At 41.3% G+C, this 23,767-nt stretch overlaps 1 protein-coding gene across 6 annotated transcripts in view; it reads left to right on the forward strand.

The window, feature by feature from the left end:
• The window catches only part of MTHFD1L (methylenetetrahydrofolate dehydrogenase (NADP+ dependent) 1 like), a 247,910-nt gene that overhangs the window by 157,610 nt on the left and 66,533 nt on the right, over window positions 1-23,767 (forward strand). For all 6 annotated transcript variants that reach the window (XM_073337644.1, XM_073337645.1, XM_073337646.1 and 3 more), the window contains 3 exons: window positions 2,990-3,031; window positions 7,637-7,737; window positions 8,449-8,626. In XM_073337644.1, coding sequence (XP_073193745.1) covers window positions 2,990-3,031; window positions 7,637-7,737; window positions 8,449-8,626 — 321 coding nt within the window. The remainder of the gene's footprint in view (window positions 1-2,989; window positions 3,032-7,636; window positions 7,738-8,448; window positions 8,627-23,767) is intronic.

The following is a 23,767-nucleotide window of genomic DNA, read 5'->3' on the forward strand; positions in this document are numbered from 1 at the left end:
AATTTCACGATGGTACGTTGTGGTGAAAATTTTCATTCAGTCTAGCAAAAGGGGAATTTAAACCTGCCCTTTCTAACTATGTATTGATTTTATCTAACCCTGGTCTTTCACAAATGGATGTTGTAGGTTGCCCCACACAATATACTGTACAAGGACGATATAGGCCAAATTGTAGATCTGGAAGGTTAGCTATAAAAGTGGCTCTATAAACCAAACCTTTGTGACTCCTTGATATTTGTGCTGCCAGTCTGATCCCAAGGAGTCATGTAGAGCAGCCTAAGTGTTGCTCTAATTTGCAGCTGCCCACAAGGCATGGTTCCATCAGCCACAAGAATGCTGTGTCCATTCCTGCTGTCAACTGCTTATGCCCTCTGTGCTGGATTGCTATCCCCTCAGTCACTTGGTTAATACAGAGTTCCACCTTCTTTATGGTGCTGGGGAGTGCAATATGTATATATATGAAAGATGACCATGTCTGTGTCACCTGTGATCAACTATTTAGTAACTTTATACCTAAATCTGTACACTAATCATGTGGCTGGAGGAAAGGCAGTGTTTCCAATTCCTGTAAACAGTATATATTTTCTTTCTTTTATGGTTGGGTAACAGTCCCTGATCTAATTTAGACATCCCCTGAGAGCTGTATAAGTAATAGCAGCATCCCTGGGCTGCCTGTGTACTGCAGCCCTGCTCTCAGTGTGCTCCTTACACCAGAACTTTCCAGGGGTCCTTGGAAGGCAGCATTATGGCAGTCTTCCACAATTTCAGCAATGGGAGAATCCTCCTTCAGCAATGCAGGGGGGCCTCTTTATGCTATTCCAGCACTTTTGCCCAGTGTAAAGTGACTGCAGTCGGGGTGAGCATCTCATTCTTTGATCTTTTTAAAAAAATTTCACTCTCTTCCCCAATGTGGGGGTGCACTTGGAGCCAATAGCGTGACTTTTCCTAAACCTTTTACTAAAATGTATACAGAAGCCAGTTTTCTATTTCAAGAAATAGGTATATTCTTAACATTGGTTTGTTACCTGAAAACGCACGGCAAGACTTTCACTATAAATAGGATTTTAATTGTATCCTGATATATTTACCACCTTTGTTGTAGATGGATTATACTGTAGGATACTGCAAAGGTGTGTTTTACCTTCTCAAGTGAGTTATGACCAAAAATAATCACTTAGAATACCTACTCGTTATCTGATGTACTGAGTTTCTAAGAAGTGGGTATTTTAATATGTGGATTTCAATTGCCATTTTTTATGTGCTCATATTTCCATTCTGAAGAAATCCTAAATGAAATTGTAGGAGTTCTATACATGTTAATAGTGATTTTTTTTAAGCAGTAGAGCCACCTCAAATTTGGTGAGGAACCAGCTTTTAAACTCTGATTATACACTGAAAAGTGATTCTAAAATGGCACCACGGTTTTTCATGTTTGCATCTCACTGACTCCATATCCATTTTGCTCCTTTTACATGTCCCACGAACTCGGCCTTGAATTTGAAAGCCGAGCAGGATTCTTGCTGTCTCTCATATCATCACTGATAAAAATAGGATTCTACAGTCAGAACCTAGTTAAAGTTCTATAGATGCCCAAGCCAGGAGCAAAGCCAGCTCACTCTCCTAAAGTTGTCACAGTTCAGTGCAATTGCACCTGTATTCCCCCTCCATGGTCCCTCAGGGGCACCCACTCTAGGCACCTGGCTTCTCAGGTGTCACATCTCTTAGGCTGAAACCCATGTCTCTCTCCCTCCTGACCAGGGTTTTTCCAGGCTTCACGGTTCCCTGCCTACAATGTGATATTCCCAACAAGCCAGACTACCTAAACAAGCCAACATCTGTGGTTTGCTTTCTCTTTAAAGGCTGTGAACAACATAATTGACCGAGTTATATGTTACCACACAACATAAGCAAGCTCATTTATTCTTAAGGTGAAAGCATTCCAGAGAATTTATTCAAAACAATAAAAGAATCTACACACGTGCTAAAATGTTTACCAGAGGTCCTCCCAACTCCAGCCTCAGACTCTGTCCTTCTGTCCTTTGAGTCCTTCAAAACCCACAACTGGGTTTTTCCCATGGTTACAAGTTCATAACTGTCTCAGATTCAGAACTGGAACCCCCAGGAACAGATCAGTCTTTCCTTTATACTGATAAGGCTTGGGCCTTTGATCTTGACTGCATATAATAGTGATCAGTAGACAGTGGCTCACTTCTCAGGGCAGAGCTTCAAAAGGCTGGATTTTTGCATAATGGGAGGTGAGGAATTTGCATTCACCTCCTCCTAGATATTCCCCAGGAAAACAACTTCACACATTTTGATCCAAAAGTCCATTCTTGTCTGGCACGTTGTTCAGCATAGTCCTTTGAATCCCCAGTCTCACATCTGTCACGTCTCCCCTGTTGAAAGGTTACATACAATCCCAGCCCACAAATATACGTAAACCATTCAATATAATGGATCCCAAAGATACTTAATTCAAGAAGGTATACCAAGGAAATTGCCATATCTGTCTCAATAGCTATATTTGCCTTAGAGTACAAACATTGTATAAAGTTGTAAAAATTCATTGTGTCACCAAAATCAGCAGATAGGATTTAAAATGCACACCGAGAACTGATTTCTTGAGTAACCAGTTGCCATTTTTTCATAGTAATTTTCTGACCATTACTGCTTTTTGGGGAGGGGAAAAGAAAACCCTGACACTGAGTCACTGCTGTAATAAACTGAGAAGACATAAATTCTTATCTTTGGGTCGGGGGAAAGTGATTCATTTTGCCATTTGCTTTGTACAGCTGTAACTTTCTCTAGGGCCATGGTCTGTGGTTGTACTGAACTTTTGTTGCTGGAAAGGAAGGTCTTATTGTTTCGTATTGGCAATGGGCGTGATGTTTTGGAGTACAAACGTTTTTAAAAAGTTGTACTCCTGACCAGGCAGGTAGTTGACTAACGTTGTTAGATGATTGTTAATTTTACTTGCTTACGATTACAGGTAACTGCTGGTGCCCCTCTTAAGAAAGAATATACAGAAGAGGTAAGAGCAATTACTGTAAAACTTAATCCTGTCCTTTTTAAAAAGTTTTGATTTGAAAAGATCTAAAACAACAGAGTTGCCAGTTACTTTGCAAACGATAAAACAAGAGGAGAGTGGCGAGTTTAGATGCCGGCAGTAGATGCAGCAAGCGCTTCTTGATTGAGGTTTTATGATACAATTTAAAAATAAAGATGAAAAATACCTACAAAGGGAAGAAAATCTCTCTATTTGCTGCATTGTGTGGATTGAGTGCAATATCATAGTAAGATAGCAATGGTAGTGTTCAGACTTAAGAAGCCATTTCCTAGTGTTAGATATCTTTGATCTTGGAAGTTACTTCAACTGAGTATACTTCCTATAAAGGAACTCTATTTCACTTCAGTACTCTGATGAGAGAGATCCACTGTAAAGTGTAGCCTCCTTTTTTCCCTGATCAAAAGATGTTGTTTCATGTTAAAAATTGAGTTTTTCTATTTACCTCAAAACAAATACACTTGAATTCAGATTATCAAACAAATATGGTAACTGTAGTAAAAAAGTTGTGGAAACTTCTTTAACGTTCCAAGTTTCGGGAGATGAAAATTGTTCTTGGTATATTATCTGAATTCATGGACTAACCAAATGCCCATTAAGGAATCTACTTGTGTCATTATCATATGAAGGAACCTGATTATTCATTGCGTGTGTACAGTTACCTTTTTTTCACAAGTCTTTTATTTACCCTTTACAAAGGCCCTTTTGTAAAGGCCCTTTACAACTTAGGAGCTGAAATGTTGGCATTTCTTTCCCTTTTTCTGTCCTTCCTTCCCTTGACATTTGTAAGTAAAATTAAAGTATATATGAAAATCTATAGAAAGTAATAGTTATATTATCTCTGTTCGTGCTAACGACAGGGAGCCACTATTTCCAAGCCTCACCTTATACAAAAAACCCCATAAACAAATGGCCCTAGGAAATGAAACAGGAAGAGATTCTCTAACACATTCAAAATAAAGAGTCATATCCAGTCTCAGCTGTTAGGATAATGTGCTGACTCTAAGGCTTAGTATTAATCCTGCTCTTCATGCCTGGTGTTAGACAGCAAGATGGCACAGCTCAAACATAGGCTATATATGTTTAAAGAATAAATATGTGGGCTATGTTTCATCTTTGTGGATAAAGCCTTTGTGTAGCCTATTACTTGTGCTTTAGCTGCTGTCTACTTTTTTTTAATTACAGTTTTGCAACCTGGTTATTACTAGGTTTAGTATGTGTTTCTGATATAGATATAAATCTATAAGATACCATACCATAGATATAAATATGGTATCATATATATCATACCATAGATATAAATATCTATATTTATATAGATATAAATCTGTAAGGCATTACCATGGTATGTTTGGCTTATAAAAATAATACCTAGTTCTCCTATAGTAGTTCTAAACAGTGGATTCAGGAATAGAGGGATTAATGAAGATAAAATATTTTTTATATCAGTCCTTACGTTACATGATGGGCAAATTCCTATTCCAATGTACTTTTCCATGGAAAATCAGTATACAGTCTTGGCAAAGCCTAAAACCTCTAAGGGTATGTCTACACTACAAAATTAGGTTGATTTTATAGAAGTCGATTTTTAGAATTAGATTTTATACAGTCGATTGCGTATGTCCACACAAAGCGCATTAAGTCGGCAGAGTGTGTCCTTACTATCATGGCTAGCATCGACTTACAGAGCGGTGCACTGTGGGTAGCTATCCCACAGTTCCTGCAGTCTCCGCTGCCCATTGGAATTCTGAGTTAAGCTCCCAATGCCTGATGGGACAAAAACTTTGTCACAAGTGGTTTTGGGTACCTGTCGTTGGGCCCCCCCTCCCTCCGTGAAAGCAACGGCAGACCATCGTTTTGCGCCTTTTTTCCGGGGTCCCGTCTGCCAGCCCCGCTCAGCCCGCTGCCTGCCTGGATGATCGGAACCCCAGGCAGGCAGGAGGCTGAGCGGGGCTGGCAGACGGAGCCCCAGACCGGCAGCGGGCTGAGCAGCTCAGCCCGCTGCCATTCTTGGGCTCCATCCACTTGCTCCTGCCAGGCAGGGTCCCAGCCGCCAGCCCCGCTCAGCTCGCTGCCATGCTTGCCATACCACTGCAAGCACGGAGCCCGCTCAGCTCACCGTCACCGTACGTCTCCTGGGTGCTGCTGGCAGTTCTGCATTGCTACACAGCAGCAGCTCCTTGCCTTTGCAGCAGATGGTGCAGTAGGACAGATAGCCGTTGTACGTCTCCTGGGTGCTCCTGGCAGACCTTGGTGAGGTTGATCAGGGGTGCCTTGACGGACATGGCTATCCTCCTTTTAAAGCACCGAATGGGAGTGACTCCAGGTCATTCTCGTTTTTAAGTTTCGTCTCATGGAGATTCAGTCCTGCCTGGAATATCATGCGAGCTGGAGGCTTCTGCCTCAGGCTGCTCTCCCAGCCAGCAGCACAGCGTGGTCACACCTACCCCAGCCTGCCCCTTGTTCCCATGGCTCATGAAGCCTGGACAATAGTAAGGAGCAGTTCAATTTGTGGAATGACAAATCCAGAATGAAGGATTGCACTCCATGGGCCACATTAAGATTATTTCAGAGTCCTAGATAGCATTTCTTCCCTATAAAAGGCTTCATGAAAATTTTCCCCCGCCACTTACAAAAATGTTAATTTATCAGAGCAGCTGAAAGGGTAAGGAACCTGGGACTATAACTTAGAGAGAGCTGCCATATTATTTAACTCATAATTGATATAATTCAAAGTAAAATTTCACAGCACGGTCTGTTCTAAGACTAAAAATGCAGGAGGGGAGTCTGAGAAAGAAACAGTGACCTGTTTCCACCCGGTTTCAAACCGGGGACCTTTCGTGATAACCACTACACTACAGAAACCCATCTTGAATGGGGCTTCTCTTTTTTTGCCACAGATTTTGTTGAATGCACAGGAATGTTTTCTCTAGCTACAGAAGCTACCTAATGCAATGTCTATACCTATGGCCTTCCCGCTCACAAAGCGGTAATGCCCCCTCCCAAGGCTGACACAGCGTGGAGTGTATGTGAAACACCGACCTGGCTTGGGCAAGATCTCTAGTGAGGCATGATACTTTTGCTGTTAAGCAAACACAGCAATTCTTTCCTGGCCTCTGCCACTGAATGCCCCCATGCATTAAGCTGTGCCCTGTGAGTGCGGGAGGACTGCATGAGCTCGGAAAACATGTCATCGCGAGTGCGTTTTTTCCCGCCTTCTAATCTGCAATAACATCAGGGACGGAGATGATAGGGGGATTCTGGAGGGACTGCATGGTCACCTGTGCTGCTGAGTGCTGCTGAGTTCGCCACCCTGACCAAACAGGAAATGAAATTCAAAAGTTCCCAGGGCTTTTCCTGTGTACCTAGCTAGTCCATCGGAGTTCAAAGTGCTGTCCAGAGTGGTCACAATGATGCACTCTGGGACAGCTCCCAGAGGCGACCCCAAATTCGAGCCGGCGATGTAGATTTTAGCGCTAATCCCTTCATCGGGGAGGAGTACAGAAATCGATTTTAAGAGCCCTTTAAGTCGAAACAAATGGCTTCATTCTGTGGATGGGTTTAGGGTTAAATCGATCTAACGCTGCTAAATTCGACTTAAACTCATAGTGTAGACCAGGGCTAAGTCAGGAACAGGATGGAACAACCTAAGAAAATCAACAGTAGTAAATCACCTGGACTGTATGCTTGTATGTTCACGTGTGTGGGAAAGAGAGAGCTGTCTGAGTGGGCTTGTCTTGTCTTGTATTTTAAATGTCCCAAGTTTGAGAGGCTTATGATCTGAACCGCCTCCCACTGAAGTCAGTGGGTTTTTCCATTCACTTCAGTGGGAGTTGGATGGGGCCTCATGTCAGGTAGCATCCCTGTCAACCATTCTCTCTGGGAAGCTTTTGGTATTTGGGCCTTTAATAGAATGCCCGCATTAGTGTTATCTCACAAATTAAGTGGCATCACACAAAGGATTTTGATTTGAGTGAACTCTCCCTGCATTTGAGCTTGGAAGGAGAATGAGAAAGCTAGTCCATCTCCTCCTTCCATTTGTCTTCCCTGGGCCTGGATATGTGGTGAAAAAGGATCCTAGGAGGAACCAGATGAGATAGCGTCAGTCCTGTGATGGAAAGCTTCAGCAGCAAATGTCTTAATGAATTGTATTACTGTGTAACTCCTTTAGATGGAGCCATGAATTAGAGTGGGGGGAACTGGCAGCAGTCCATACCACTGCCAATGTCAACTGGCCCACAGATGTTTTCTGACATCTTGTTTATTGATTGGCAGCCAATTGGCAGCAACTCTGTCTTGCTTGTGTCCCAGAAGGGAGCAATCTGGCAACATGCTCAAATGTAAAAGATCTAGACCCTGCTCAGTTATGTAAATGCGGCTCCTGCTACTGAAGTCAGAATTAATAGGATACATAAAAGTATTTTGTCTGAAGCCTATTATGAAGGTTACCCATAAATATAAAAATAATTACAACTAACCATGTTTGTTGTAATTTCAGGAAATTTCTTTGGCTAGAAAAGATGTGACACCTTGCCATTTCTTTCCGTTTGTTTTTTTGTTTGTTTAATGTAGAATCTCCAGCTGGTAGCTGATGGCTGTTGTAATCTACAGAAGCAAATTCAGATTGCTCAACTCTTTGGAGTTCCTGTTGTAGTTGCTCTAAATGTCTTCAAGTAAGTCAATCCATCCTTTACTCATGCTAGTGGACCCAAAGCTCAAGCTCATTGTTGTTGCATGAGGTGTAATCACTTACTTCCTCACCTCATATAGTATATTAAATATATTACCACTCACAGCTGGGTGAAAATCCAGGAAGTAAAATTAGTATTAACTTCATATACCACTCAAAAGAGTTACAAAGATTCTGCTGGTGTTGTGACCTAATTAAATATGCTGGTTCAGTCCTGAAAATATTTTAAAATTCAGAAAACTGTAATGCAATTTTCAGCGTTTTATTTAGAGCACCTTCCTATTTACGTTTGTTTTTTCAATCCACCAATCATGGCATGAAGAGAGAAGCTTTTAAAGGAAAGAGAGAGAAGTTTATATTTGACTTGTAGAAAGGATTTCTTTTAAAAAAAGAGTAAATTTTTTATACATCCTGAAGCATATAAAGATTTAAAAAAAACCTCTAGCTGCCTCTTTTAGAGGTTTTCAAATCACATAAATATAGAATGGTATTGTATGTGATTTGTAATACTTATTTAAATGAAACATTCCTACTTCAATGTACCTAAGACAGTTGGGGTTTTTATAAACATTTAATAGTTGTATGATTTCCATAACTAACTTGTTTCACAACTGCAACTACAGAGCATTGCTTCACAAATAAGGCTGTACAAGAGTAAATAAACAAAATAATGACAGAACTGTTTGGTTGGCAGAACTGACTCCCATGCTGAAGTTGATTTAGTCTGTGAGATTGCAAAACAGTCTGGAGCATTTGATGCAGTGCCCTGCAATCACTGGTCAGCTGGTGGTAGAGGAGCTGTGGAATTGGCTCAGGCTGTGAGAAAAGCTGCCAGTCAGGAAAACAGCTTCAAATATCTGTACAACTTGGAGGTAAGATGATTAAAAAGAATGTTGCAATAGTTTCAGATGGAGAACAAAGAGGATGTTGCAACAAATCTATTTAGCGTTCCTTTCAGATGTCAGCTATAAGAAGGTGCTTGCTTGGCTTAATAATATCCCAGGCGTTGCAGATTAAAAAATAAAACTATTACTGAAGATGAAATAGTGAGTACTTCTGGCAGTACAGGACTGCTCGCTGCATGATAGCATACTTACTAGCGCTTTGTCTTGTTTAGCTTTAAATATCCCCAGTGATGAGGCCTCTGCTGGTCCTAGGAGGCTTTTCATGGCATTCAGCTGAAATTTCATTTTCTTGATGTCATCCTGTTTGAAATGCATACACCTGTGACTCCCTAAAGTGTTCCTTTCCTTCTTTAGGCAAAGGATAGTTTCTCAAGACTTAGGTTGTATGCACATCTCTACCATTGATGTGCTCTCTGACATTGAAAAAGTCACTTACACTCACTGTTCTTCAGTTTACTTGTCTGCAAAGTGCCCAGTGTTACAGCATCCCCAGGTTGCCAGGAGGAGCAATTGCAGACAAAGTCCTTCTTGGCCCCTACAGCCGCAGGGTGGAACGCACTCAGTGCAGACAGAATGTTTGGAGAATTATATTGCCAAGAATTTTGCTAACAAGCCTCTACTGAGCTTGTGCAAATAATGGTTTTCAGAAGCTTACAACTTGGCCAAGTCTGGGTGGATTTTCACAGGAACAGCAAAATGCAACTGTCTAACTCCTTGGTGGCACCCTCCCCCACAACACTGCCAAGTTTCAATCTCTGTTTCAATAGATGAAGGTGCTAGAGCTTATCAAGAAAAATACTTGTAAGACTTTTTTTTTAACATAAGCAAAACCAGTTTATTTTCCCTAATTTAATTCTTGCAAATAACAGAATTGTTTCTGCTGAAACTTTCTTAAAATTTCAGCCTGTGGCAGACATCCAGCATGGAAAAATTTCATCTGGAATTGTTGAAGTTTGGTAGTTATAAGCAACTAAAAACAAGGTCTCATAATGGAAAGTGTCAAGCAGTCTTAACTCTAAGTGTTGCTATCAGTCTTGTCTGTAATGACTTGGTCTGTTCATACTTAGAGCTGAATAATTGATTTCTTCGGTTCAGTGGCTGATCTGAAAAAGAAGAAAGTAGGTTTGTTTCAAACCAGAACTGATTTTTTTCAGTTTTCCTCACTGAAATAAAAAAATAAAAAATTGTTTGGCTCTAGGGCAGGGGTGGGCAAAGTTTTTGGCCGAGGACCACATCGGGGTACGAAACTGTATGGAGGGTAGGGAAGGCTGTGCCTCCCCAAACAGCCTGGCCCCAGCCCTCTATCCGACCCATCCCACTTCCCGCCCCCTGACTGCCCCCCTCAGAACTCCTGACCCATCCAAACCCCCTGCTCCTTGTCCCCTGACCGACCCCACCCCCTATCCAATGCCCCTGCTCCCCGTCCCCTGACTGCCCCCCGCCACCCCATCCACATCCCCGCCCCTGACAGGCCCCCGGGACTCCCTTGCCTATCCATCCGCCCCCTGTCCCCTGACTGCACCCCCGTCCAACCACCCCTTGCATCCTGTCCCCTAACTGCCCCCCCCCCGGTACCCCTTGCTCCTTATCCAACCGCCTGCTCCCCGCCCCCTTACCAGGCCGCTCAGAGCCCCAGGAGCTCGCAGCCTCGCTGCGCAGCGGCGCAACTGCGGAGGAGGGGGGACAGCACGGGGTGGTCCAGGAGTTCAAGGGCCAGGCAGGATGGTCCTATAGGCTGGATGTGTCCTGCAGGCCATAGTTTGCCCACCTCTGCTCTAGGGGAATGTTTGAATGTCTGTCTGGAATGAAATTTTCTAAATAAAAGGTTGATTTGAAACGACATGTTTGAAATGAGAAAAGGAGCACTTGTGGCACCTTAGAGACTAACCAATTTATTTGAGCATAAGCTTTCGTGAGCTACAGCTCACTTCATCGGATGCATACTGTGGAAAGTGTAGAAGATCTTTTTATATACACACAAAGCATGAAAAAATACCTCCTTCCACCCCACTCTCCTGCTGCTAATAGCTTATCTAAAGTGATCACTCTCCTTACAATGTGTATGATAATCAACGTGGGCCATTTCCAGCACAAATCCAGAGTTTAACAAGAACGTCTGGGGGTGGGGGGTAGGAAAAAACAAGGGGAAATAGGTTACCTTGCATAATGACTTAGCCACTCCCAGTCTCTATTCAAGCCTAAGTTAATTGTATCAAATTTGCAAATGAATTCCAATTCAACAGTTTCTTGCTGGAGTCTGGATTTGAAGTTTTTTTGTTGTAATATCACAACGTTCATGTCTGTAATCGCGTGATCAGAGAGATTGAAGTGTTCTCCGACTGGTTTATGAATGTTATAATTCTTGACATCTGACTTGTGCCCATTTATTCTTTTACGTAGAGACTGTCCAGTTTGACCAATGTACATGGCAGAGGGGCATTGCTGGCACATGATGGCATATATCACATTGGTGGATGTGCAGGTGAACGAGCCTCTGATAGTGTGGCTGATGTTATTAGGCCTTGTGATGGTGTCCCCTAAATAGATATGTTGGCACAGTTGGCAACGGGCTTTGTTGCAAGGATAGGTTCCTGGGTTAGTGGTTCTGTTGTGTGATATGTGGTTGCTGGTGAGTATTTGCTTCAGGCTGGGGGGCTGTCTGTAGGCAAGGACTGGCCTGTCTCCCAAGGTTTGTGAGAGTGTTGAGTCATCCTTCAGGATAGGTTGTAGATCCTTAATAATGCGTTGGAGGGGTTTTAGTGGGGGCTGAAGGTGATGGCTAGTGGCGTTCTGTTATTTTCTTTGTTAGGCCTGTCCTGTAGTAGGTGACTTCTGGGTACTCTTCTGGCTCTGTCAATCTGTTTCTTCACTTCCGCAGGTGGGTATTGTAGTTGTAAGAAAGCTTGATAGAGCTCTTGTAGGTGTTTGTCTTTGTCTGAGGGGTTGGGGCAAATGCGGTTGTATCGCAGAGCTTGGCTGTAGACGATGGATCGTGTGGTGTGGTCAGGGTGAAAGCTGGAGGCATGTAGGTAGGAATAGCGGTCAGTAGGTTCATTTCCAAAGTGTCAAAATATTTTGTTTGGACATTTAAAAAAAAAATCCGGATGAAAGTATTTGGTGAATTGATCCAAATTTGCAAGTTTCAGTGCCCTCAAAGATGTATTTTTCAGCAAATTTACTATATGTCAAAAAAAGGTCCCCATTTCTATTTATCTTGCTTGAAGAAGCCTTAGTGCTTCATTTCTCATCTATTTCTGACAAGTGGGCACTATTTCTGATGGGGAAGATGGGGGAGGACTTTTTTGTGACTCCTTTCTCTTGAATCTCTGCCTCTACTGTTTCAGTTTGTTTTCCTCACCCCCAGGCCCTTATCACTCCCCCTCTGTCTCCTCCTTTCCTTTGGCACCCTCATCTCGCTACTTTTCTCTCCACCGCCTCTTGTCCACAGAGATCTCAGAGAGGGCAAGCACCTGTAAATGGGCCAATCAGCAGCTTTATAATTACCTTAGTGGAATGAAAAAAGGGTATTTGAACATAGGGCATAGTGGGTAATTTTAGCCTGACAATACTGGGCACTGAATTCTTCTGCTCAACAAAAGACCAGGTACCTCATGGTGACAGTCCCAAGGAGATGAATGTGGTATAAAAATCAAGAGAATTAGATATACAGGAAGTAGGTATGCAGGATGATATAGGGGTATTTTCAGTGTCTTTCTGCCTCAACCTTGTCCTAAAGGGACACGGATGAGAGGATAGTTGAGTCTTCATTCCTGTTCCAGTCCTATCCAGAGACTGCCAAATTCAATGAGTCTTCTTTGGTTTGGTTTGGTTTTTATGGGGATTTTTTGCTGAGGGTCAACAGACAAGGGGCAGTGGTGTGGGGAAATGCTTCAGAGACACCCTTATAGCCAACATGAAGGAGTGGAATATTGACAAACTCATGGGAAACCCAAGCTCTCAACAGACCAAAATGGAAAAGGACCTGGTGGCAAGGATCCCAGTATTTCGAGATCCAACAGAGAAACTGGAAAGGAGGAAACAACGTGCCGCACTCTGACTCAGCAGTCCAGATCTGCCCCTTCCATTGGGAAATGTCTACCCGAGTTGTGACAAGATCTGTGGATCCCAGATCAGTCTCATTAGCTATCTGCGGATCCACCAGTGATAACTGGCTTTCATTTTATGAAAGCCAATCATCCGTGAACTCCAAGAGATCACCAATGGGGTTGCCAAGGGATCAGGGTGGTAAGGGAGGAGTGAGAATATTGCAGAAAGCCCTTTATTCATCTCTTACTCCTTCAGATTCACTCTTCATCCATTTAGTCCATTGATGTTCATTGATTTCCCCTGGTGTGGATTAATTTCAGATATGCATGAAGTCCTAACCACTTCCAACAAGTCAAGTTACTTTGGGAGAACTTTTTCATTCAGTATCTTAACATTGTGTTCCAAATGTTTCCCAGAGTCGGGTGAAAAAAACTTTAAATCTGATTCTTGGATCCTTTTTATTTTTCTCACTTACGTAGTAAAACAAAAGGTTGTAGTATATTGTTTTTGTGTTTCAAATTAGGAGAATACTTCAAATCAGCTGAACTTTATTTCTCTGAATTTTTTCTAAGCAGCATGTCTAACTTTGTATTGCTTCACATCATGTTTCCAACTTCGTCTTCTAAGAAAATTCTGTTTTCACATGTTTTGAAATCTGCATAGTATATGAAAAACAAAGAAATATTTTCAAGATGAACTGGTGTGATATAGTGTCACATACAGTCAAATAGTGGTAGGAATTGAGAATCAGTTACTCTGTTGTATTTCAGTCTAAATGTAGTCACGTGCACATGTAAAATAACTTTCTTTTCAGACTCCACCAAGTTATTCTTGCTTATAAAACAAGCTACATTAAATTTGATTTTTCCCCTCAACGGTTATTTTTTTAAACATTAGGTTTAGCTGGCATTTAGCACCATATTAACAAATACTTTTCAAGAGCTAGTATGAACAAGTAAATAAGTACTATGAGAGCAAAATAAATTTCAAGCATATTTGGAGGGTGGTGTGAAGAATAACTGTATATTGATTCTGAACATGCAAGAAAGAGATGTGAAAATCAGCGTGTCTGGTGTCCGGGACAAGGAACAGCCTACAACAAGTTTCCCAAAGGGCCTGTCATATTAAAAGTGTAGGGAGGAGCATACATAAAGGGCTTGTAATATCAGAAATTACACATGGGAAACTTTAAAAAAAGGAAAAAATAGTCAGAAGTAAGGCGGAGATTTTATGATAGGCTTTGAAGAGCCATAACTTTGTTTAAAATATTATTAGCAATGGTAAGAAATATTTTATTAGCATGTGGTTTAAAAAAGACAAAGTTTGGTCCCGGTGCATACACTAACCCATCTTATTTTGTCATTTGAATGTTTTTTCTTGTTAAGTATTTCTTTTTTGGTGGTTGGAGAATGAAGTTGGCTACAAAGACCTTCTGAACTCTTTACAAAGTAATCTGTACTTCATTGTGTTTTTTTTGGAGAAAATATATTTGGCACATATGGAAAATATCAGAATTTCAATTCTTATCAGTGTAGACTTCCTTTCTGGGTTCACTTTTCTTGAAGTACGAGTCTTTAAATTACAGCAGAAAGCTATTACTCAGAATAAACTGACTGATCTATTAACATAAGCTTAGATAACCAGGGTTAAGGGGGGGAGAAGAGCAGGGGATAGAAGCATGTGCATCCCATTCGAAAAATTTCCTGGCTTCAATGGTTAAAGTACTCTTTCTTAAACAAAAAAAAACAGAAGTAGAGGTAACTTGCTGCAGTAGTGCATGCCCAGTAAAGTATCTGGGTTCTCATATCCCATTGTTTTGGCAAATGAAAAGATTCAGGGTTTAGTCTCCCTGCGGGTGCACTGAACTCTCTCTGTTAGCATCAACATACCTGAGACAAAGAGATAAGGAAGCACTGGTTTGAATCAAGGCACTTCGCTAACTCCTCTGCTGGAAGTGGTGTTCTGTCCAGCAAAGCAGCTTGAGCACAGTGAGCCAGTGCATGAGCAGGAAAACAAGACTGACACAGCTGGAATTAGAGAGAAGAGAGAGATGAGACTCGGGGAGAGGTAACTGGTGCAGAGAATCAGCACATTCTGTCAGTCACAGAGACTTACCAGTGTCTCTTAAATAGATTCGGACATAGTGAACTGACAGCTGTGATAGGGAAGCCAAAAATCACCTAACTTCTGCTAAAAACGAAAACTAAATTGGGAGAGGGGAGAAATCACAGGAGAAGGAAGAGGAAGGGTTTCTTTGGCATTTCAGCATTTCCAGATTACTTCTATTTTTCTAATATATTTGTCAACTTCCTGTGTTGGCATGGAGTACTTGTGGCACCTTAGCGACTAACCAATTTATTTGAGCATAAGCTTCGCGAGCTGTAGCTCACGAAAGCTTATGCTCAAATAAATTGGTTAATCTCTAAGGTGCCACAAGTCCTCCTTTTCTTTTTGCGAATACAGACTAACACGGCTGTTACTCTGAAACCTGTGTTGGCATGACATCATGATGTCACCAGTGTTGCCACATTATGGTGTAGAGTCAGTCTCGAAGATATTTTGGAACATTTCCAGTGTCCTGCATAGCCAGTTTTCAGGGCACAGGACAGCATCATCACAATCAGGGCCATTTTGTGGAAAATCAAACTAGAGGGGCAACCATTTTTAGTGAGTATTCAAAGCCATTAGCAACTTCAGCAATGGTGTTTTTCTTTCTTCTCTCTAAGGGTGACAGTGCCATATAGAAAATGTTCTAGCTCTTTTATGCTCCTGTGGTCGTTCAGCGCACACGTTGGCACCAGTTCTGCTGATCTCAATTTCAAGTGGAAGAGATCTGGTGCTGCCACAAAGCAGGAGCTCAGTAAAGCATCAGACAGTGCAAAAACTGCAGGCAGGAGCAGCTCTGCATTGTTTGGCTCATCTTCTGTCTACATCTCATAGTCAGAAAAGGGGTAGAGAATAAGAATGAGTTGGAGCAACAGAGGAGGGGGGAGAAAAGAGCCTGTAAATTGAAAGTGGGTAGGAGAGGGAATGGAAGGGAGGGCAAAAGCCTAGAACAGTGGTTTTCAGACTGTGGTCCATGGTCCCCTGGGGGTCTGCAGACTGTCTAAGGGGTTCCACAAAAGGTTATCATTACCAGAGAACAGTGATTTTCCACCTGGGGTCCACAAACTCCTGAGGGTCTGCATAGTATGTCTAAGATTTACAAAGGAGTCTGCACTGCCATTTGAAATTTTTTAAAGGTCCACAAATGAAAAAAGATTAAAAACCACTGACCTGGAAAAATAAGAACAGCATAAAGAGGAAGGCAGGAAAAGCAGTAAGATTTCAGCAGGGGAGAAAATACAATTGTTATTAAAAGGAGCTAGGTTTATGGGCTCCTGGTTTGAAAGTATATTAAAGGAGCTGGAACTAGGGATAAACAGTAAAGGGGGCACAGAATTAAATACTCCTTATGCTTTCCTTTAGTGTAAGATAGTTCTGTTTTTTTATTCCGAAAAGATAAGGGAAGAGGATGGCTGAGGCAAGTTGGGAGAGGAATGAGCACTTATCTTCAGTGACAGCCCCGCTACCAAAACCATCACATTCTAAGGTCACCGTGTCATCCCATTTGTCTGTCTGTTCTCTTGTTGCCTTTTGTCTAAATCCTAGACTATGAGCTCTATGGAGCAGGGAATATCCTTAGGGTGGTGTTTTATACCATCAAGTGAGGTACCAAATCCTGCATGGGGTCTTCAGATGCTACTACAATAGAAATAAATAATAATACTCAATTTGTCCCTTTGCTGGAACACCTCCCAACCCATGACTTGTGACCATTTTTCACTCACTTTGAAACTCAGGCCACCCTGCTTTCTCTTCCACCCATTTGATCAAAGAACCATCTATCAGCATAGCCACAGTGTGTGTGTGTGTATATATATATATATATATATAAAAAAAGCCAATTTCCACACTGCTGTATAAACCCCTTTCTCCCCCAAGAGAGCTTGCTTCAAGCAGAATCTGGATGTGTTTTGCACTGAATCAAAAGTTCTGAGGTTGGAAATTCTTTGTTCCCATCCCTCTCTCGCTTTTTTGGGGGTAGGCTCTTGACAGCATGGCAGTTTTATGTTTGTTTTTATTAAATATTTTTCCCATTCTTTTCGTCAAGCAATTTTTAGACACAGCTGGGGTTTGAATGTTGGGGAGATGAAAATAAATCTCTAAGGCCACAGGCTTAGGTGTTGTTTCATGAACTGTTTAACTCAACTAGATATGAGCTTTTCCACAAATTAAAAAACAAAAATCTATCCTATGCCTGCAGAGACAGGGTGTGCTATGGGCTTGGGAATCATCTGGTCAACCACAGAACTTCTGGAACCAGAATATACAGATGAAATAAAAAACATATTTATTAAAGTGTAGAGGAAAACTCAAAGAAATGAAAGCTTAGCTATGCAGTCAGCTATTATTTTAGCATGGCACTCTATCACCCCACAACACCTTCAGCAATACTGTTGTCATGTGTTTTTGCTTGGCAGTGTTCCTGATGCAAAATGAGAGAGATGTATAAAGACGGTTTCATTTAGTCGAGAGATTATTATTTATTATCTTTTCAGTGTGTATATACAAGTTAAAAAACATCAATCCCAAGCTCTATGCTATTTTAAGAATTTTTTTAAAATGCAAGCCATATAATAAAATAAGAAACCCAGGGGTTTCTTCTCATCAAAGAACAATAAACCAGCCAACATATTGCTAATGGACAACTGGACTAAGACAAATGTTTAAAGTATGTAAATTGTAAAACTTTTAAAGAAGAAATGATGGCACAGCAGCATGGACATACATAACACAGGTGTTTAGAAAGCTTCCATGGGTAAACGCCATCAGTTTCTGCAAAATATAAACTTTCTTAAAGATAAAATAACCTGAAATCTCTATCCCTTATAATTGTGAAGAGAGCCTTTCAAACGTAATGCAAGCAGGAATCCATGCAGTGCTGTTTTCTTAAATCTCATTCCAGTGACTCCTGTGCTTCTGCTGCTGCTCATAGCTTTGCCAGGCTCCACCAAAGTGAAGAATAGAGTCTTGTAATTTTTCACTCCAGCCATTCGGAACAATGTTAGATTTGACTCTGCTGCCATTTGGGAAAGGCACGGGGAAGGAGGATTTAAAAACTAAAGTAACAGACCACATCCACTCATGCAGCATTCTCTGGGGTTGGATGGGGAAAGTGAGAGAATGCTCCTTCTGCTAGCAGCCAGAGAAGGTTGAAGGGGCCTCAAATCTATTAGCCAGTATCTGATACAAAAGTGGGAATTCTGAGCAGAGTCAACACCCTAGCTTACCATCTTTACCTTTCCCATCTGGTAAGGTAGGGAATTGGAGTCTCACCTTGGAGTTGTCCCGGAACGCATTCCCCGCTCCCACCTCCTTCACATTGGTCTTTGGATAGTAGGTTTAATCTCTGGCTCATTGGTGTCTGGTAAAATGACAAGGCATTACATGTGAGAGGATGGGAGTGATTGGGTGAGCAGGTGGGTTAGTGAGACTGATGTGATAAATTATACAAGTACTTTATTGAGAGGTGTGAGAGAGGGGGATTTTGGTGAGAAGAATAAAGAAGAGAGAAAATCAGAAAAAATGTATGTAAAGAGAGAACAGAAGGGGAGGGGGGTAGATGGAGAGAGAAAGAAAAGAGGAAACACACTGAAGACAACTCAGGAAAATATAGCCCGTGATCTACTATTGTAAGAAAGCAAATGGGGAAGGGGAAAGTCAGTGAGTAAGGCTGGGATATGAGAGTCTATTATAAATGAGTCTTTGTAAATTACATTTTTAAATAGAAAGTGTGTTGACAATGTTGGAATTAAGTACATTAAGTAATAAGTAGGGCCCTACCAAATTCATGGTCAGTTTTGGTGATCTTTATGGTCATAGGATTTTAAAAATCATAAATTTCATTATTTCAGCTATTTAAATCTGAAATTTCATGGTATTGTAATTGTAGGGAGCCTGACCCAAAAAGGAGTTGTGGGGGATGGGGGCCACAAGGTTATTGTGGGGGGGTGTTGGGGTACTGCTACCCTTCTGTGCTGCTGCTGGCAGTGGGTCTGCCTTCAGAGCTGGGCAGCTGGAGAGTGGTGGCTACAGGCCTGAACCCAGCTCTGAAGGCAGACCCACCGCCAGCAGCAGGAGAGAAGAGTGGCATGGTATGGTATTGCTACCCTTCTGCACTGCTGCCTGCAGAGCTGGGTCCTCAGTCAGCAGCCGCCACTGTCTGGCCACCCAGCTCCGAAGGCAGCAGCACAGGGGTACAGCACAGGGGCATGGGATGGTATTACCACCCTTACTTCTGCGCTGCTGCTGGTGGGGTACTGTCTTAGGAGCTGGATGCCCAGCCAACAGCCACTGCTCTCCAGCTGCCCAGCTCTGAAATCAGTGCAGAAGTACTGCTACCCCCCTAAAATAACCTTGTGACCCCCCTGCAACTCCCTTTCGAGTCAGGCCCTCCAATTTGAGAAACACTGGTCTCCCTGTGAAATCTGTCTTAGAAATATCTACCAGTGCAGGAATTAGCTGTCATAAGTATGCATATTGGCATATAAATGTCCAATTTATAAAACAGTTTAAGCAAATCCATTAAAGTAAAAAAAATTAAATTCCAAAACTTCAGAATCAGACAACATATTCTTATATGAATCTTTCAGGTCAGAGCTCCAGGTGGTTTTAGACAACAGCATCATCATACCTAAACAAAATGTACTTTATCTTACTAATAATCACCCACAGTTCAGCAGTGAATTCTATGGAGGAAGCATTGGAACAGTGTGTGAACTCAGATCTTTATGGATGAGATTTTCAGCAGCGCTCAGCATTGATCTATCTCTGATCACATTGAAGTCCACAGGAATTTTACCACGGAGTTCAATGGGAACAGAGTTAGGCCTATTCTGAGAGCTTCTGAAAATCTCTCCCTTAAAGATTTTATCAGGAAATAGGTGAATTTTGCCCCTAGATATTTTATTACCATTACTGTACATCTCAAATAGACTCTCTCCATGTCTGGGATAGATTCAAAGTCATAATTAAAGTTGGACTAAGTATTGAGGAGTCAGAATAGTCAGAAATCTAGTTTAGAGCTAATCTTTATTAATTAGATTATTGTTGTTGTTATTGCCACTGTCTTTGCATGTATAGTTTGCAGTATTGTATCGTCCGGTTAGTCCCAGGATATTAGATATACATGGTGGGTGAGGTAATATATTTTATTGGACCAACTCCTGTTGGTGACAGAGACAAGCTTTTGAGCTTATAAAGAGCTCGTCTTCAGATGTTGTTATGTAACACATTATGTTCTATATTATTATATATTATCTACAGTAGAACCTCAGAGTTATGAACACCTTGGGAATGGAAGTTTATAACTCTGGACAAAACGTTATGGTGGTTCTTTCAAAAGTTTACAACTGAACATTGATTTAATACAGCTTTGCAACTTTACTGTGCAGAAGAAAAATGTTGCATTTAACCGTCTTAATTTAAATTAAACAAGTACAGAAACAGTTTCCTTACCTTGTCAAATCTTTTTTTAAACTTTCCATGTATTTTTTTTAGTAGTTTACATTTAACACTGTACTATGGTGTATTTGCTTTTTTTGTCTTTGCTGCTGCTTGATTGCATACTTAGATTCCAAATGGTTGACTGGTCAGTTTTTAATTCTGGTGTTCGTAACTCTGCAGTTCTACTGTATATCTTGCATATATAGTTTTATTCAGGTGGATTCCTCGGTGTAATTATTTTGTATTAAAATAATGAAGTTAATATTTTTATGACTGTCACTATCGCACTTGTTGCATTTTGCTGTACTGTATTAAGTGCTGCAGGATGGAGGTAATATCCAGCTCTTGGAGCTAAGGAGTTAATCATATTCATGGTGTTTGTGACTTCCTGTTTGAATTAATTTGTTTCCACATTCTGCATTCTTATGGGTTGAAGCATGTACCGCAGGTGTCTCTAAATGTGTCACTTTCCGGCAATATATATGCTTTCTAACAAAGCTGTGAGGGTCTGTTGTTTCCCCAGAATGGCACCAGCAGGTATGCATGTAATGTGACCCTACTGCATTTCATGTCATGTTCAGTATAAATATACATTGACTGTTTCATGCTATATTTTGCAGAAGGAGCTTATCTGAAATTAGTTCTCCAATATCTTTAATTTATACTGCATTTAAAGACGCACCAAAACTACCAAAATTAATGAGGTGGTTGCTGGAAATGTCTTTTTATCAGCTGTTTAAATTTATTCAGTTTATGTAAAAACATCCACAACCTTATATAAAGCGGGGGGAGGGAGGAGGGATGTTTTTGTTTTTTAATTTTCATTTTTAATTGTTTGTAAAATGGAGTTAATACAGTACTTACCTAGATAGCAGGAGCATTGTGAAGCTGTTTGTGAGATGTGTTGCCAACATCCGATGTAAGATACTACGGATAACATTATTTTAAAAAAAAAAAAGAGTAAGTGACTTAGCAGTCGAATTCTAATTGTGATTAAGTCTTTTAGGCTCCTAATTGTCAAATTTCTAGAGGTCTAAAGATGCAGATAGGCACCTAGTGAGATTCTTACTAATTTCAATGGGGTAAAGCACCTCGGTGCTTTTGGAATCCCAATAGGCACCTATCTTAAGCACCTAAATATGTTTAAAAATCTGGTCTAAATCCCTTTTGCAAATGGGGCTCAGAAGCCTACGTTATTTAGGCACTTCTCAAAATTTTACCCTGTGGCCCTGAGTCAGCAAATGCTTAAGTCTCATTGACTTAAAGTTAAGCGTGCTTTGCTAAATTGGGAACCATAGAAGTGCAAAGTATGGGCCAGATCCTGCAACTGGATCTGCAAATGTGGATCCCTGTGCCAATCAGTTACAGGATCTAGCCCTAAGAATGTTGTTGTTGTTGTTAACATCATTGAAGTTATTGGTTCCTATACTGCAATATGCTTAATGCTCTCAACTTCTATTGAATTGCCATGGCATCTCTATTATTGCACATTATTGCTGTTTAAGATACTGTTTGTCTCTTAGAATTCTCTTAACAATGCACATTCAATATCCTTTCTCTGATGTGGTGGCCACTTTTTCAACATTACTAGAATATTTGTGTTCTTGCAACTTGGGATTTGTATGAATACAGATTCTTCTGACTTGTCCTCTCCACTTAGAAATTTCTATCTCATTGGATTTGTGGAATCATTTCAGTATGGAATAGAAACAAGACACTTTAACATTTTTGTTTGAGGAGTTTTAGTTAATTCTAACTGGTAAAATTCATAACATAAAACCTTTGTTATGAAAAAGATGTTTATGCTGTTCTTGTTTCTTTGAGTGACCTGGTAGTTGGAGATGTTACTCAATGACCGTATTAGGATTTTGGTAGCAAAGCGTTTGATAACTTTATTGAGAAAGTAGGGACAATAAGCTTTCTTAAAAGGCAAACACAAGAAGAATCATGAATTGTTCATAAATGTTATGTAGACATCCTGCTCACTGCTGTGGTAAATAGGTAAAAACTGACTTCAATTAGTAGAGCCTCGATCTTGATAAATCCTTTTTTTGTTCTTTTTAATTGAATTGAGGGTATGCATCACATACTGTACCTTGTGGTTTCTATTTAGAAGATAGTTCATGAAATTACATTGAATTGTTTAGATGTTTTACTTAGTCTGAGTCATGGAGAAAAACTTTTAGTACCAAACTCTGAACTGATATTAAATAGGGATAGCCATGGACTCTAAAAAATATAATACCTTTTGAAAAGGTTAGTTTCAGATAAACAGGGGAATCCCGCACACAGTACAGTGCCCCTCAAACTCAAGCGAAGTGTGTGTGAGAGCAAGCTCAGGGCTGATTAGAGCAGTGATTCTCAACCAGGGGTCCAAGGCCCCCTGAAGGGTCGTGAGCAGGTGTCTGGAGGGCCACCAAGCAGGGCTACCATTAGACTCGCTGAGGCCCAGCGCAGAAAGCCGAAGCCCAGCTGCATAGAGTTGAAGCCCAAGCCCAGGCCCAGAGCCCTGCCACCTGCAACTGAAGCCAAACCCTGAGCAATGTAGCTTCATGGGAGCCCCGGTGGCCTGAGACCCCAGGCAATTGCCCTGCTTGCTACCCCTTAACACTGGCCCTAGCGTTTATAAGCAGAAAGACAGTTATTGTGGCACAGGTGGGCTGTGGAGTTTTTATAGCATGTTGTGGGGGCCTCAGAAAGAGAGAAGTTGAGAACCCTTGGATTAGAGAGCTCCTGGCTTGCTCCTGCCAAGACAATACTTAGCTGGTGCACATCCAGTTTGACCTAAGTTCCATGCAATTCTGAAAATAGGCTCAGGCATATATGCAAGGCTTTAGCCACTAGCCTCCCCATTGGTGCGTACGCGTCCTACTCTTGTGACTGCCTCCTCCACCTTTGAAAACTGCATTCGCACATACTCTTACAAAGTCATGTTTCTGCCTGGCCAAACATTCAAAAATTTTGGGGCATTATCATTACCCAAATGTAGTTTAAATAGGAGTTTGAGAAGTATTCTAAATTCTTGTAAAGCAGTACCATATACTGGTACTCTCATACAACTCCATTGATAGGCTTGAACTCAATCCTGCAAGTTTTTGAGCAACTTCTGGGAGCAGCAGGACACCCTCTATCCTGATTCAAGTAATCAGAGCTGGTGGTAGCCAGCACCTGGCAGGAATGGGCCCTTGGTTTGGAAATTATAAATACGGCCACCGGAGGAATAAGTACAAGAATTGTCTTGGAGTGGCCTGTTTCTGGAAAAATAGTCTGCAGTATTGTGAAGCAAATACAGTTTGACTCTAAATGAACAGCTCTGCCTTTTGAACACTTCATTGCGACTTTAACACATTCTGCTTCTTAAAAAAAAAAAAAGAAGTTAAAAACCAGACAAAGAGGCAACAGGAGGCTTTCTGTTCTCTGCCAGTCAGCTTATTGACAGTAGACAGTGGAATGTTTTCTTGTGCTGTGGCTTTGAGTACTTGGCTGCATTCAGGCAGCACCCAAAAGACAAGT

The sequence above is a fragment of the Lepidochelys kempii genome, chromosome 3 (genome assembly GCF_965140265.1).
Source record: "Lepidochelys kempii isolate rLepKem1 chromosome 3, rLepKem1.hap2, whole genome shotgun sequence".
NCBI lineage: Eukaryota > Metazoa > Chordata > Testudines > Cheloniidae > Lepidochelys > Lepidochelys kempii.